This window comes from Brachyhypopomus gauderio, chromosome 9 (genome assembly GCF_052324685.1).
Source record: "Brachyhypopomus gauderio isolate BG-103 chromosome 9, BGAUD_0.2, whole genome shotgun sequence".
Lineage (NCBI taxonomy): Eukaryota > Metazoa > Chordata > Actinopteri > Gymnotiformes > Hypopomidae > Brachyhypopomus > Brachyhypopomus gauderio.
The window spans coordinates 83,519-99,751 of NC_135219.1; the positions used below are offsets into that span (position 1 = coordinate 83,519).

General features: G+C 45.0%; 1 protein-coding gene across 1 annotated transcript; it reads right to left on the reverse strand.

The window, feature by feature from the left end:
- Positions 1 to 276: 276 nt before the first annotated feature.
- On the reverse strand, positions 277 to 3,789 carry LOC143523606 (uncharacterized). Its single transcript, XM_077018164.1, has 5 exons — positions 3,744 to 3,789; positions 3,140 to 3,451; positions 901 to 1,038; positions 746 to 817; positions 277 to 452 (listed from the first exon to the last, which is right to left on the reverse strand). The coding sequence occupies exons 1-5, from the start codon at positions 3,787 to 3,789 to the stop codon at positions 406 to 408; spliced, it is 615 nt and encodes a 204-aa protein (XP_076874279.1). The 3' UTR covers positions 277 to 405.
- Between the last annotated feature and the right edge of the window lie 12,444 nt (positions 3,790 to 16,233).

Genomic DNA, 16,233 nt, shown 5'->3' on the forward strand with positions numbered 1-16,233 from the left:
ACACTCTCACGCCACATTTCCGATTTCTCACGCCGAAAAAAAATCTAGTTTATTTACCTCTGATCCACATCTATGATTCAATGAGTTACTAGTTCACTCTGGCGCCAACCACTGGCGATCGATAGATCGCGATATAATACTTAATTTGTGTCCATTTTACACCCCACCCCCCCAAGGGTTCAAATCTCACTCCAAGTGATCTTGAAAGGTTGGCAACCCTGCACAAGCCATTTTCATTTAGACTCCAGAGGAGCAGACAAAGATTCTGATCACTGATGAGTTTTTATCTGACCTCAGATCAGACCCACTTTATTAATAAACATCTTTGACCTTTAAGACAAAGAATGAAAATTGTTCCATCATGGCTGATCTAAATTCAGTCCATCATGTGAGCTAACCTGACCATTAACGTCTGGATGTTTCAGTGTCCACATTCTGTCCATGTCTCTCTCCTAAAGGGAAAAGATACCAGAAATTACAATAAGGTTCATATACATGATATTAGTATGTAATGTTTAATAGTGTATGTACACTTCTGTATTTCCATGTAGTGCACTGTGTTTTATTGGTATTACAAGAAAATGGAAAAAAAAGAAATAACAAATGTAAACAAACTGAAAGTGAACTAACGGTTCAAACACCCACAAATGGCATGGAAACATATTGCCCTCTGTGTGTGTGTGCGAGAGAGAGAGATTGAGAATGTGTGTGTGTGTGTGTGTGTGTGTGTGTGTGTGTACACTACCTCTGTGTTTCCAATGGATGAATGCCTCTATCCCGAGTATGCAGAGTACTAAAATCATCAAGATGCTGAGAACTGTGTGAACACACATAGAACAGTTAGACTGGATAGAGGGTCTGTTGGTATTTGAGTGCAGATTAAATAGAAAGTGGTTTGACCTATGATGTTGCGTACTGGGGAAAAACAGAGTATAGTCTGAAGATCTGGTGATTCTTTAACTACAGATGTGACGGTTCCTGTAGGAGACACTTCTGGAGACGTTCTTGATGTCCATGAATGTGTCCCAGTTTCCCTCACTATACAAACAAATAACTTATGAAACCAAAAACATCACAGACACAGTCACATCGGGTCTCCAACTTTACGGAGCTACAATGTTGTTGTTTATTTTCCATCATCTCTGGGCTCACAGAGTCAAACCCTGCGGTCTTAAAAAACGCAGGGTTGCCAACTCTCATGCAATGAGCATGAGACGCACGCATTTGACTTCACACGCCATTCCTCCGATTTCTCATGCTGAAAAAAATCTAGTTTATTTATCTCTGATCCACATCTGTGATTCAGTGAGTTACTAGTTCGCTCTGGCGCCAACCACTGGTGATCGATCGCTTTAGGCGCAGCAGAGAGGAAACATATAAACATATGTAGGGGTTTCACCTACTAATCCTTTAAAGTAGATATAATTTGTTTTACCTTAGTTATTAATCAGTCTCATTAATTTTAGAATCAGTCTCATATTCTAATTATACCAGAACCACAAGTTTAGTTATCAACTAAAGGTAATGAATGGTTTGGTATCTGAAGGATTTAACAATGAATTCTTTGGAGGTTTTGGCAACAACCACTTTTGAATGACATCAACACAGACAATTTGGTGAAAATAAATGATACATTTATTTAAAACCAACTATTCTAAAACAAACGGCATCAACAAGGATCAGTATATTTACAGTGAAGACTGGGTATCTAGTGTGTGTGTGTGTGTGTGTGTGTGTGTAAAAAGGGGAGGAGAGTAGTGTGCGCGCGCGCTTGTGCGCGTGTGAGGAGGCGGAGTTGTAATCTCAGTTCTCCTATAGAGAACAAAGCAACTAAAATGGCGCCGACTTTAAACGGTAGAGCAGCGCGACTGTGTTAATGAGCTCAGCTGGTTTATTCCAACGTGGTCAGAACAAAGAGTAATGGAGCTGGCTTAATAACTAAAAATTAATGTGGTGTGTCTGAGAATGGGGAAGACTACAAGTTGTCCATTAATTAGATAAATAAAACATGGAGAGATTGCATGCAAGGTGGAGAACTTTGTGTGTACAAATCAATGAGGATTATGAAAATAAAGTTAAGCACATTCGGAATGTATTAACAGAAAACTTAGTTAACTCTACAGTTCAAATAACTTTGCCCTTTGATAAACTATGCCCAGCGTTAAGAGTCTCACGTGTTGAGTGTTTTGGGTGGTTTCCTCGTCCTCCCTGAATTCTCCTGGAATTAGGAGGGAATTTCCACCGCAGGCTCCTCGTTGATTAAAGCGACGTCGTCCAGGTGTGCTGGGGAATCGTCCAGGAACGCGAGTCTCGTTCACGGTTTAACAACAGGGAGTTGATCGCCTTTGTTTCAGTCCGTGTGGCCGCGTTAGCAAGCTTGATTGAAGTCGTTTGGTGAATCTGTTGTCGCGGTAACGTTGATCGGTTGCTGGTTACTACACCGTAACTCGGGCTCGTTAATGAGGTAATACGACATTCAGCTGTTTGCTGTTAGTCGTATCAAAGTTTGCGTGCTCTCAGAGAAAACCGGAGAGAGAGAGGAGTGGCGGAGCCTCTCTTTAATAGGTCTAACCTCGGTGTCAGTCAAACCAGAGAGAGAGAGATGAATGGCTGTTCAGGGTATTTAAACACCTGAACTGTAGACACACCCTTACTTCCGTCAAAGCAAGCTTGTTCAATATGTTGCCAGTGGTACTGCCACCTGCTGGTTTAGCATGGTACCTACACATATAATAATTAATGTGTCCATTTGACCCCCCCCCCCCCAAAAAAATCAAATCTCACTCCAAGTGATTTTGAAAAGTTGGCAACCTTGTGTGTGTAGTATCAGAAAGGTTAAAACTCCCGCGGCTACAGTCAGTGCGGATCAAACCATTTGCAGGGGTGTTTGCAATTAAAGGAAAATATGAAGATAGGTTACGGGCTTGTTCTTATATAGTAAAATATTCAGTGGTATATTTTACTAAACGACAAAGCAAATAATGATCAGTTTTCATTTTGCTGACAAAAATGTGACATGAAAATTTATTATAAACAGTAAACACAGGTGAACCTTTGATCTCTCAGTCATCTTCACACTCACGCTGCAAAGGATCTTTTCACGACTACACATGTTGTCATGTATATTTCAGTGGTTTACCTGAAACACGCAGAGTGAAGTATCTGTAATATCCGTGTTCACGCCAAGTATCACAGTTGTATTCTCCCTCATCTTCTTCTCTCAGGTCAGTTATGAGCAGAGAGAGATTTCCAGGAGAGAGTTCATTAAACAGCTGAACTCTGTCTGTGTAGCGCTCATCACTGAAGACTTCAGTCCAGTATCCACTACTCCAAGTCCTCCAGGTGAAACTCAGAGGTTCTGTCTGCAGGTCAGTGCAGGAGCAGGACAGCAGGACTGAGCCTCCTGTGTGACCTTTGACCTCCATGGTCTTATCGTCAGAGAGTATGCAGCCTGCAGAAAGACAGAAAGCTCCCACATTATTATCACTCAGAGGGAAAATATTACAATGCTACTGGCTATAAGCCTCCAAATGCAGGTTATAAACAATCCAATAATTCATCTCTGTTACATGTTTAGTTGAACAGATTCAGTACTTGTAGTGTAATACTATTTTTAATAAGGACATTTATACACACACTTAGTCTAAACTAGACAGACACCACGTCACTAATGTGAACAACACTGAACTCAGAACTGAGTCTCAGTTTGTCTCTAAGAGAACAGATGAAATAACTGATCCCACCTGCAGTGATGTGGAGCACAACCAGCAGAAGACACAACCTCTCCATCCCTGTGTGTGTTCTGAGATGATCAAGTTCCTCAGACAGAATCACACCACTTCCCCCCCCCCCCCCCCCACACACACACACACACACACACACACACTCTCTCTCTCACGCACATAACCCAGCTAGCCAATTAAATGTACATGAACTGTACATTTGGCTCTCAGAACATGTCAATTTACATTTAATGACCAATGACCATTTATTCGTTCATAACAACCCTTTACAAGAAACATTGTAAATGTACATTTAATAACGAACTCTTGCTGTCCACTTGCGTGACTCTGCTCTGCTGTAGCAGTTTTGCGGTGGTGGTTGGTGGGGTTTAATTCTTAATGCTGCTTCACTTAAATTAGTTCTGCAGGGTGAGATGTCTGTGTTTGGAACATCTGTGGTCAGTGTTCATTCATATAGTGGAAGTGTTATCATGCTGCCAGACAGGATCATGTATAAGACTTTTCAGCTCTCTGAGTGTTGTTACTCAACATAGTTTTTCACGACAAAAACATTTATAGTTACAGTAAAACTAAAAAGTACGAAAAGTACACGACAACATGAAGCGGATTCTATTGTGCTGCTCGCTCCATGTTTTCGAGAACATGCAGATCAAAACTAGATCTGCTAAAATAACCACTGAAGACGTGTATCAGCAGTGAAGATAAAGAGACACCACAGAGATGTGATGGAAATTTTATGATTTCCCTTTATGCCAGGCTTTCTTAATATGTATTAAACACATTAGATGTATATGTTAGAGCTCTTTTGCATATATGTGTGTTAATCATGGCACTGAAGCCATCCTCGTGGCTTCAGTAGGCCACAGATGTGTATTGTCTTCTCTCTGGACGGCCTCGGCTCAGTCCTAATCTGATGTTCCTCGGATGTTCCTAAACTGACCTCGCTGGACGTGCCGGCCGGTCCCTCCTAATCTCAACTTGGAAGTGGCCACGGCGACAGTCAGTCCATCATGCCATCACGAGGAAGCTGAGCGTGGAGGGGTCACTGTGCTCCATCACAGGATGAGCAAGAGCACAGGGTTCATAGTGGGTGATCGTTGAACTTTCTTGACAGCTGTTGTGCTTGGAGTGCGTGCACACCCGATCTGCACTCCTCCCACTCACCTGAGGCACCCCGAACACCCTCCTTTCACCCCGGCTTCAGGTTGTGCTGCAGACCTTCTCATGGCTTAGGCAAGGCCTCTTACACCGACTTGTGAACTATTGATAAGACAGAAGACAGGTTTGCACAATTACTTAGCATGCGATTGGCGGCCTGCCAATTTTTTTGCAGTAATACCCCCTCCCTGTGTACTGCAGTAATACCCCCTCCCTGTGTACTGCAGTAATACCCCCTCCCTGTGTACTGCTCCCGCCCGCTCTGACAGCTCAGAGGCGTCTGCTGTTGACAGGAACTCGCTTATCTCTGCTATGGGAAAACATCAGCGTTATCAGCACACAGAGTGCATATGGTGTTCAAATGTGTTGATATATCTCTTCACATGGCAAATCACTTGGCAAAACATTTATTTTGCAAAAACTCAGTAGCAGGTTTCATCACTTTATCTATGTGGCATCTATGTGCATAGGCAAAGCATTTCTTCATTGCAAAGCATTTTATCATTATCAACAGTATCAGCATTTGTTAGCGAAAGCATTTCTTCATTGCAAAGCACGGGAACAGTTTGTCTTACCTGACCCTTCCGAATAGTCACCAGTCGACCCACCTTGACTTTGCCAAACTTGCTTCTCACGTTTGTCCTTCTTCTGCCACTTCCAGTCTTTTCTTCCGTTAACTTTTCCACCGCCCGTCATCATTTGAACCATGGCTAGGTATGTTTGATGCCTTTATTTTTCTTGCTTCTGTGTCCTCTGGTTACTCACCCTCTTCAGCTGGATTTCAACACATGTCCACTTTGTGTTGGTCAGCCGTCTGTTTTCAGCTGGCCAGTCCATCCGGATCTTTGCCACATCTATTCTCAGCTTCAGGCAAAGAAGACGTCGCAACTCATGTGATGTCGGTCTGGACTCACAGCAAAACAATTCCAGTTCATCCACAAACCTGCAACCCCCCACATCCTCTGGGTGTCCGAATTGCTTTAAAACTTCCTTTGAGTCCGTTAAAGTCCATGTTCTCATAACCAGCATAGGCTCATCCTGCCCCGCCACCCCCACCATTGGGCACATCACCTGATCTTTGGTTGTTGCCGGAACCTCTGGAGGTGGGGGCAGGAACGACTCGCTGTCACAGACCATTAGCTGGGCATCTTCTCGGCTTGGCCCGTCTGTCACATCCTGCACATCATGTGATCTCGTGTGCGACGTCACTGGGCTGACCGGGCGCTTCGGAGGAGAAGGAAGAGGAGGAGGAAGAGGAGGTTTCACTGGGACGTCCGTACAGGTCTGGATCTGCAACACACTTGACACACTTGAGATTTAGAAACTCGTGTTGAATCTCATATTTGGTCTTTAATTTTAACTTATATTCCCGCCTTTTTGCATCCCTCTCCCACATGTCAAATGCTTCCCAGTTGACTTTTAACCCATTAAATTGTTCTCTTATCAAATTTCGTTTCAATGCTGCCACCCGATCCATGTTAAAACTCCCTTCCCCTGGAAAATCACACTTTGAAACCCATACTTGAAATTGACTCTTATGCTGTGCCTTACCGGCTTCACCGTCAGTATGACGACCATGACACCCACCCATCTTACTACTGCTTCTGAGTAGGGAGATAACTACTCACTCACGCTCTCTAGAACAACAAACACTCACACAGAGCGCGACCTTCACTCTCACTGGTTTTCTGCGAGCTGTGTGCTCGTCAGCCCACAGTTATGCGCGGCCACCTGGTGCTCGACTCCCAGCCAAGGGTGAAACTCCCAATCACTCAGTTACCAATTATTTATTTTTACATGTTTACGGCAGCTCTAGAGTTTGCTTAAAACTACGCACGTTTTTACGCCACGTACTTTTTTATAAATCACAGTTTTTGCGCGTACGCACGCATTATAAATGAGGCCCCAGGACTCCAAAGGGAACCCATCCTCCATTGGGTAGCCCAGCTAAGAGCCGTTCATATTTATAGTTCCATATGTAGGCTGAGCAGTCGCTCCAGTGTGGATGTTGGGCCTCAGGTAGCAGACAGCATCGGTGTCAACATAGAACCTTCGCCTAGATAGAGACAAACCAGAGACCATGGTGAGAACATAGAACCTTCGCCTAGACAGACAAACCAGAGACCATGGTGAGAACATAGAGCCTTCACCTAGATAGAGACAAACCAGAGACCTTACCACTTAGCACCAAGATTTCTTTGCACAGGAAGAGTGCAAGTGCTACTGGTGGGGGAAAGGCCACACTTGCGAAGGTTCTATGTTCTCACCATGGTCTCTGGTTTGTCTCTATCTAGGTGAAGGTTCTACGTTCTCATCATGGTCACTGGTTTCCACCCACAGGTAAAAAAAACATAGTTAGATTGATTGGATACTCTAAAATCATTAATCATTATATACATATACACAGGACTGTGGCTACCGAGTTAAAGAGTACACTATTAGCATTTGTCCAGTGCTCTTCATCAGTGTGTGACTTTAACCTGCATTTTGTATCTTGGTTACATGCTTCTACAAAAACAATTCGATAAAGCACTTAGAAAATGGTCTGGCTTGCTGGTGGATGTGCTGATGCCACCAGCGGACACACCGATGCTGTCTGCTACCTGAGGCCCAACATCCACACTGGAGCGACTGCTCAGCCTACATATGGAACTATAAATATGAACGGCTCTTAGCTGGGCTACCCAATGGAGGATGGGTTCCCTTTGGAGTCCTGGGGCCTCATTTATAAAGCGTGCGTACGCACAAAAATGGGTTTGAAATGTGCGCACGCAACATCTTGCGCAAAAACTGTGATTTATAAAAAAGTACGTGGCGTAAAAACGTGCGTAGTTTTAAGCAAACTCTAGAGCTGCCGTAAACATGTAAAACATTGCGGAGAGAGAGATAGAGAGAGTGGGGAAATAGTGACATCATCTGGTTAAATAGAGAATTGCAAGTAAATGCGCAAACCATCCTCACGCATCAGTTAATCCCGAATAGATCAAGATTAAGAACAGAAGGACGCTACAATGACGTGCACACTCTGACACGCTCTGTTGTAGAACGCACCATCGGGCTGCTAAAAGGCCGATGGCGCTGTTTAGATGCATCAGGTGGGAGACTGCTTTACAACCCAGAAAAAGTCTGCCGGATAGTGAGAGCATGTGCCGTGCTACACAACATGGCACAGCAGAATGGTCTCGCCCTGATAATGACCGACCAACAAGCAAATGACCCTGAACCAGACCCACATGTTTACCCACCTGACGCACGTAATATTCAAGCAGTCAGACTGCGCGAGGACGTGATGTGTCGATTATAAATAATTGAAGAGAAACGCAAAGGTTTTTTTTTAACAAGTTCTTTTAATGTACTTGACATTTCAGACAGTATCCCCTTAATCTCTTTAAGCTCATTTGGTAAATTGTCAATTGCTGTAATTGTGTTTATTTGTGTTTGTAAAACAGCCTCAGTCAGAACACGACCTCCGTTTAAAGCACGTGGTGCACTGCTGGAGGCATCCGGGCACCGGAGACACCGCTGGGGCCGGGTTAGCAGTCTTCAGCTGAATGACTGCTGTCCACTCCCACCAGGGCGTCGCCCCCTCAGGCGAGGTGTCCCGCCCCCTCAATGTAAATAATAAGACCTTACGTTTGCCAAACCCCCCCCCCGCTCATCAACTTAACATTCGCCGCCGCCATAGCTCAACAACTTTGAACGCCGAAATTTTCTGACGCCCCCTCACTGTATATGTTCTGGCGCCGGCCCTGACTCCCACAGTCCTCTCTAAAAAACAGTGATGGTTAAATAATTTAATAAACCATTCTAGGAAAAAAAGTCTGATTATTGCGTCTTTATTAAAACTATGTACGATTATGGATAATTTGTTTTTACCTGGTTCACCAGTGATGGGTTCATCAGCCAAGTCTGTATCGCCCTCATTTTCAGTCACCACGCCACTTAACAGGGGTTCCCCAATTAAACATGCCATCCTCTCATCAAAAGGAGACGGAGAAAGTGTGGCCTTTCCCCCACCAGTAGCACTTGCACTCTTCCTGTGCAAAGAAATCCGTTTCTTTGCATCTACTTTCAAGTCCGACCATTTCTTTTTTACTTCTGCAACAGTGCGGCTTGTAGAGCTTACATTGTTAACAGCTGCAGCCACATGTTGCCACTCAAACAACACATTTTTCCTTGCCTCGACCTCTGAAACAAGGACTTCCACTTCACATTCTCCAAATTTTCGTTTTTTCGTCTTTTTCTCATCCATTATTCCGCTTCAAAAAGAATGGGGCAAGCTTCCATTTAAATATTTATGAGTGATTTGCATTGACCATTTATGGGTAAAAGTGGGCGGGGCGGAGGCGGAGCGTGCGGCTGATTCAGCTGCGCTCAGTTTGAAGATGGTTGTGATTTATAAAGAGGAAACAACGTGCGGGTGTGCGTACGCAGGGTTTTATAAATCAGTTTTTTTTTGTGCGCACGCAATTTCCTGGTTTTGAGCGCACGTACATTTTCACTCCAGATTCCACGCAAAGTTTTATAAGTGAGGCCCCAGGACCTCCACAAAGCAGGTGGATCATTTTCAGCTTCAGTGACCAGTGACATGGTGGTGCTGTATTAGTATGTGTTGCACTGGTGTGAGTGAATCAAACACAGCTAAGCTGTGCACAGTACACCACAACATACAGGTCAAGTGTCACTGAAGTGAGAGTATGATCCACCTGCTCAGTGGTGGTCATGTAGACGTCTAAAAATGAATGGAAAATATGGAAAATGGAAAATAAGTGTAGATACAAGGTTTTGATGTTATAACTGATAAGAGGAGAGAAAATAATATTCTAACTTTCTAATCATATAAAACTATTTTTTGTTGGTAGAAGTTTTCTTGGTCTTTCCAGACTTTTTTCTCTAGATGTCACAAATGAAGATTGCAAGCTGCTCTGGATAAGTGTGACAGCAATATACAATTTGTATATCTGTTGTTTTTGTTTTCTCAGGTGTACAAGCTTAAATGTAGCTGAACATCTTAAAGATTTTAAATCTAAAAAACATTTATTGTAACTTTTTTATTTGCTCTCATTTACACTTAAATCCTCCCTCTCTCACACTCAGGCGCATATTTATATATATATATATATAATGTACAAATGATGCAATACGTGCAATAAAGGAAAAAAAAACATTAAAGTGCCGTTCCAGAATAACAAGTGAGAAGTATTTTAAACTTTGACTTTGATTTTAAAAAATGTCTAAAGTCATGGCTCTTCTAATGTTTTTATTCAGCTACTTTTGTGTAAGCATATACTTCTGTTTAAGAGCTTCTCCATGCAGTTTCCGTCTTATTTTGGCAGATCTGTTAAGATGATTGGCTGCAGTAAAAAATGATTGACAGCTAACTCTGACTGATAATTGGCTTAATAAAAACTGATTGACAACAAAAGTCTAGTATCTGATTGGCTGCAGTCGAAAATGATTGACACATGCTCCGCCCTTTACCCACGCCCACCGGGGCTCCGACCTGCAGCCAGTGTTGCCAGGTTCGCGGTTTTCACGCCAAATTGGGCTTGTTTGAAACTCCTTCTGCGGGTAAAAATTCTGGGGTCGCGGGGTGCGGTTTTTTGGGCCACCGCAGGAGTTACAAGTCAACAATAAGAATCGATGGCAATATAATACTAAAATAGTCTCAATTTTAACACTTAAAAAATTGCTTTTCCGGTCGCAGCCTAGTGTTCCCTAATACATAAATGTAGATTGTCTGCGTATTTTAATGTGCGTAATATATCGTGCTACCGTATTTTTCCCCATCGTGCAATTACTTTTACAAAGCGCATAATACTTTAATAAGAAACTGTCACGTTGTGGGGGCGGCCCCTGCCGGTCGCCCCCGTTTACAGCGGCAGATGTCCTGTTTTTGGTCACGTGATGTTCGTCCCTCAGGTGGGCGGGACCCGTGATCCGTCTTACCTGAGGGTCGTTTGTTCGTCTATATATGTCTTGTCTTTGTACCAGTTGACTGCTGGTTATTATTTCCTTCATTCAGAACAATGCACCGGTTTTTGCACACTTTCTATTAAACCATACTATTTCCCTGAGACTTGGCGTAATCGCTTCCTTTTTAGTTGCTCACCCTGCCCGTCACAGAATAACCAACCACCCTTCGGAAGCCGCCAGTCTCCTTTACTTTTTCCTTCATTTGTGGTCATGTCTCGTGGTAAGTGTTTGTCTATGTGCTGTGTGTTTGTCCAAGAGTGTGTTGAGTCTGTCCCCACTCGTCCCGCCATGTTTAAATGTTGTTTGTGTTGAGACCTGTAAGTAACACGGCGGTGACTAGAGCTGGGGACCAGTAGACTCCGCTCTCACCCAGCGAAACTACCGGTACCACACATTACGCTCGTCCGTTGTCCGTTATCGTCTGTATATGTGTGTGTGTGTGTGTGTGTACGTTGTAGTGTTTTGTTTTAATAACGACGCAGAAGTGAGCAAGTGTGTGAGTATGCCGTGGTGTGTGTGTTTTGCTGGTGGTGTTTGTGTGTGTATGTAGACAGGTCCACCAGTGCGTGCCGCATGCTAGACCGCGTTAGACGCGAGAGTCTCTCGGCTCTTTTCGCCTCGCTCACCCGATATCCCGTGGTGACGGGGGTGAGTGACTGCGAGCCCGAGAGACGCGTCGCTGTGGGTGTGACGCATAGCCGCTCGCGTATAGCTCTCTCTCTCCAAAGATGTTCGGATCCCATTGCGAAAATGGTAAGGGAGAGAGAGAGCTGGAGTAGGCGCTTCACGCTCTACAGAGCGCGCGCATCGGTGGGTCCTGTCCGTTTGTTTGTATTCTCTGTCTTTGCGTGTTCGTTTTGTCCTAGCATGTAGCGTGATTTGTTTTATGTAATTCCTCTCTTGCGCCCCTCTTCACTGTGTGTGGGGAGGGGTCCATTTGAGGTCCCGTGCCACTGGGTGTGGTACGGAGGGCATCTAGGTGCGTATATGTTTTATGTTGTGTCTGTGTTTTTTGTTTTGTTATTCCCCGGAGAGGCCCCCCCTAAATATGTTTTTGGGGGGGAGCTATGGGGTTCCTGAGCCACGGCATGTGGCTCAGAAGGCGCAACTCCATCAGGAGACCTGACCTTTGGGAGGGACCCCTGGGCAGGGAGGAACCCCTGTACCCCTTTATGTAGGCAGAGGATGCCTGGGGTGTATGGGCAGGGTGTCTCCTCATGCCAAGAAGGGGTCCCCTCCCCCCTGGGTAAAGGGGGGCCAAAGGTCAGGGCAGGGCGCGTTATGTGTTGTGTGTCGTCTGTGTGCGTGTGTGTGTGATGTGTTGCAGGTCGCTCCTGGTGGTGGACTGCGGCACTCCCGGACCTAGTGGGGTCTCCAGGAGGAGACCCTCCCCTTCGAGCTTAGGGTGACCAGCGTGTCCCTGATGCGCATTGCCAGGGCCCTGGTCTCTGGCGCTCCTGGGTTGGGTGGAGGAGTCCACATTGAGATGAGGGGCCCCAGGAGGGGTTCACTCCCCAGGAGTCTGGGGTGACCCCTAGCGAAAAGGGCAGGGGTCAGCTCCGAGCGAAGAGGTAGGTTCGGGAGGTTGTCGGTGGAAGCCGTGACCGCACCCCAGTATGGCGGCCTTCACACATCCACACCTGTGACGTTTGTTGGGCCATGTGCTCCCGGTCCGCGCACAGCGGTGGGGCTTAAGCAGCCTAAGGCCGGTTAGGGCGTGAGGGCCCTGTGACCAACCGGGGCGTGGTTATCGTCTTGTTGACGGCCCAATCGGTCCAGGGTCCCGCCCAGGAGGCGAGCTAACGTGTGTGTGTGTGTTTTATGTTTTCAGCTCCAGGACTGCAGGAAACGGGTCCCTGTCTTGTCCCCGCCCTCCCGCCCCTTTGTTGTGTTTTGTGTGCTGCCGCTGTAAGCTGCACGTCCGGAGGGGAGGGTCTGTCACGTTGTGGGGGGGCCCCCTGCCGGTCACCCCCGTTTACAGCGGCAGATGTCCTGTTTTTGGTCACATGATGTTCGTCCCTCAGGTGGGCGGGACCCGTGATCCGTCTCACCTGAGGGTCGTTTGTTCGTCTATATATGTCTTGTCTTTGTACCAGTTGACTGCTGGTTATTATTTCCTTCATTCGGAACAATGCACCGGTTTTTGGTTTGCACACTTTCTATTAAACCATCCTATTTCCCTGAGACTTGGCGTGATCGCTTCCTTTTTAGTTGCTCACCCTGCCCGTCACAGAAACCACTTACACAAGGGATTAGAACATATAAATCATGAAAAATAAATTCCCGTATATCAAACACTCACTATATCATTCTTAACATGCATAATTGCACATGAACGTGTGATATGGTAGCTACATAATGGGAAATTCTGGCTCAGAAGATGAGATACATTTAACAAAATGTTCTGCAGGAGAAAATGGAGAGTTCTGTAAAAGAAGGCGAGGAAACGAGGCAGGACGCAAGCGAGAGTCGAGGTTTCAAGATAACCAAAACTGCAAAAAAATGAACGTAATGTTAACGTTTAACTAAAAGGAAAACAAAAGACGTTCAAGCAAAGCAACAAATCAAGAAAACAACTGAACCACATCGACAGAAACAGCGAAAACAAAATTCAAAAGTAGGCCTACTTACAAACTCGAGTAATAACCAGAGACAACAAGCAGAAACAAAGCAGCGCACACGTGAGAAGGGAAACCAGATAATGTTGAGGATGTAAGAAGAAGGGAAGTCAAATACACGTGTGTAAAAAAAATGCCACGTGGGCTGACGACAGACACTGCACACTTACGCTTGATAATTTTATGCATGTGTGAGACAGGTTGGTTGATTTTTCCCCCAAGAATTAGACATTATGGTGCCACAGATCATCCCATTTACCACCCAAAGCCAAAGAAATGTTTAATGTTTGTGTCAACTGCCACTGTGCAATACAAATTTGCATTCCAAGTATTGACTTCATTGTGAATCAGAAGGTACTAATGTCCAATAAACATCAAAAATGTATTGATTGTAGGAATTCAGACGTAGCCATATGGATGAAAACACTGCATAAATCTACTTATAGCTAGTAGCGATAGCTACGGTGAAGCTGCCAAGGTCACCAGAATCATCTCAATCAGTAGGTCATTGTCTCCCTCCAGGGTTGGGTTGAAAGAAGGTTGTTGCAATCAGTGGTGTAGTCCTAAAAAAATAAGTGGGGGGTCGTTTTTGGTGTGGCGGTGTAGCGATTCTAAATTGTTAAGCGTGAGGGATCGATCGCCAGGAGTTGGCGAACTACTAACGCATCATGTATAAACCTAGCGTTTGATGTAACAGTCTCAGCAAGAGCAACATCCAGTTAAAATAAGTGGGGGGGTCGCTGTTCCCCCGCTACACACTCCCACTACACCACTGGGGGGGATGCATCACCCCTGTTAAAATAAGTCGGCGACCCCCCTGGTTGCAATGGGTCAGGAGACTCCTGATCACAAATCTCCTCTTCAGACACCATGGCAGTGACGTTGAGTTTATGGCCAGTCCTCTGAGTTACTTCTCTGCCAAGAGGGGCAATGCATGTGTGAAAAAAATATACATACATGCCACTTAAATAATTCCTCCACAGCCAGTTGGGTGTATGGAACAGACTCTTGTCTGAACCAGAACCAGGTCTACAAACCTTCCTGACCCAGGTCTACAAACCTTCCTGACCCAGGCCTACAAACCTTCCTGACCCAGGTCTACAAACCTTCCTGACCCAGGCCTACAAACCTTCCTGACCCAGGCCTACAAACCTTCCTGACCCAGGTCTACAAACCTTCCTGACCCAGGTCTACAAACCTTTCTGACCCAGGCCTACAAACCTTCCTGACCCAGGTCTACAAACCTTCCTGACCCAGGCCTACAAACCTTCCTGACCCAGGTCTACAAACCTTTCTGACCCAGGTCTACAAACCTTCCTGACCCAGGCCTACAAACCTTCCTGACCCAGGTCTACAAACCTTCCTGACCCAGGTCTACAAACCTTTCTGACCCAGGCCTACAAACCTTCCTGACCCAGGTCTACAAACCTTCCTGACCCAGGCCTACAAACCTTCCTGACCCAGGTCTACAAACCTTCCTGACCCAGGTTTACAAACCTTCCTGACCCAGGTCTACAAACCTTCCTGACCCAGGTCTACAAACCTTCCTGACGCAGGTCTACAAAGTGAATAATCAGCTCGCCGACATCGATTCACATCAGACAGAGAATTCAAACCCAGAAATCCATATCTTGAAGTCAAATAAGGAGAGAATCTGACCTACATTATGATCCCTGGCATATCAGTGGCCTCATTTAACAATAATTCAGCAATCTGAAAGTTGAAGGGTTTAGGTTTGAGAGGACGCTTTTAAAGAACACTGTCCTACTAATCACACAGCAGCGCTCAAAGGAGATGGAAGGGAGTGAGTCACAGATCTAACCAAAAATTCCAAATACAAACACTGTCTATAGAGATAAAACAAACAGCTCCTTCAAAAACTCAACAAGGCCTGGATGTAGTGGGGCAGAACAGGCCGGAGCTGCCCCAGGTCGGGGTTCTTATATGACTGGAGACTCAACCACAAACTTTACACCTCACTCCACTCAGACGTGCAGATTCTGCTGCTCCGCCATGATTTAGCCACGCAGTATGCATCTTTGTGTAAGTTACAAATATGTTACATATTTATGTAACTTGCACAGATTCCAGCATACCACAGGTCTCATGACTGGGGTTAGTCAATCATCTGTGTCTTGGTTTGAGTCTACATGTGGCCTCATTTATATGTCAGTTTTGATTGGCTGTCACTTTGGGCACAGGTGAATTTAGCCCAGCAGCCAGCTGACACTGGACTGCTAATTATTACCATGGTAACTTTATGAACAAGCATTTACATACCATTAAAGGATGCAGTCAATTTTCATGAATTTATTTACTGCATTGCAATGTCTACTCTTTATCAGCAGAGGGAGAAATGTCCACATGTAATTGCACTTTGTGGTGCATAATTGACCACAGGGGTGATAATATCATCTTGTATCAGCTCTCTTTGTTCAGTAGTTCAAACAATGGAAGGAAATGAAAGGTTATGAAAGATGTTTTATTGTCATTGTACATTGTCACAAGTACAAGGCAACAAAAATACGTTCGTCTGGGGTCTCAGCGTAAAGCAGCACGATCCCAGAGCGGCTACAGCGTCGACATTTTAGTTTAAAAGTGAAAGCACTGAACATCTTGGTGGGGAGGTGAAAATCTAAATGATCAGATACACTAGACGCTACATTTTGCATTAGGAACCTAAAATAAACTTGAATGTGGTAATAGCAACATAAATCTTTAAAACTTGTAATGGTAGA

Bases quoted from the DNA above. Each gene is read 5' to 3' on its own strand.
- LOC143523606 (XM_077018164.1), bottom strand. From the start codon at position 3,789: ATGGAGAGGTTGTGTCTTCTGCTGGTTGTGCTCCACATCACTGCAG. The intron at 3,452-3,743 runs GTGGGATCAGTT...GTCTTTCTGCAG, and splicing joins TGTGCTCCACATCACTGCAG to GCTGCATACTCTCTGACGAT. The intron at 453-745 runs GTAGTGTACACA...TTTTCCCTTTAG, and splicing joins CATCCATTGGAAACACAGAG to GAGAGAGACATGGACAGAAT.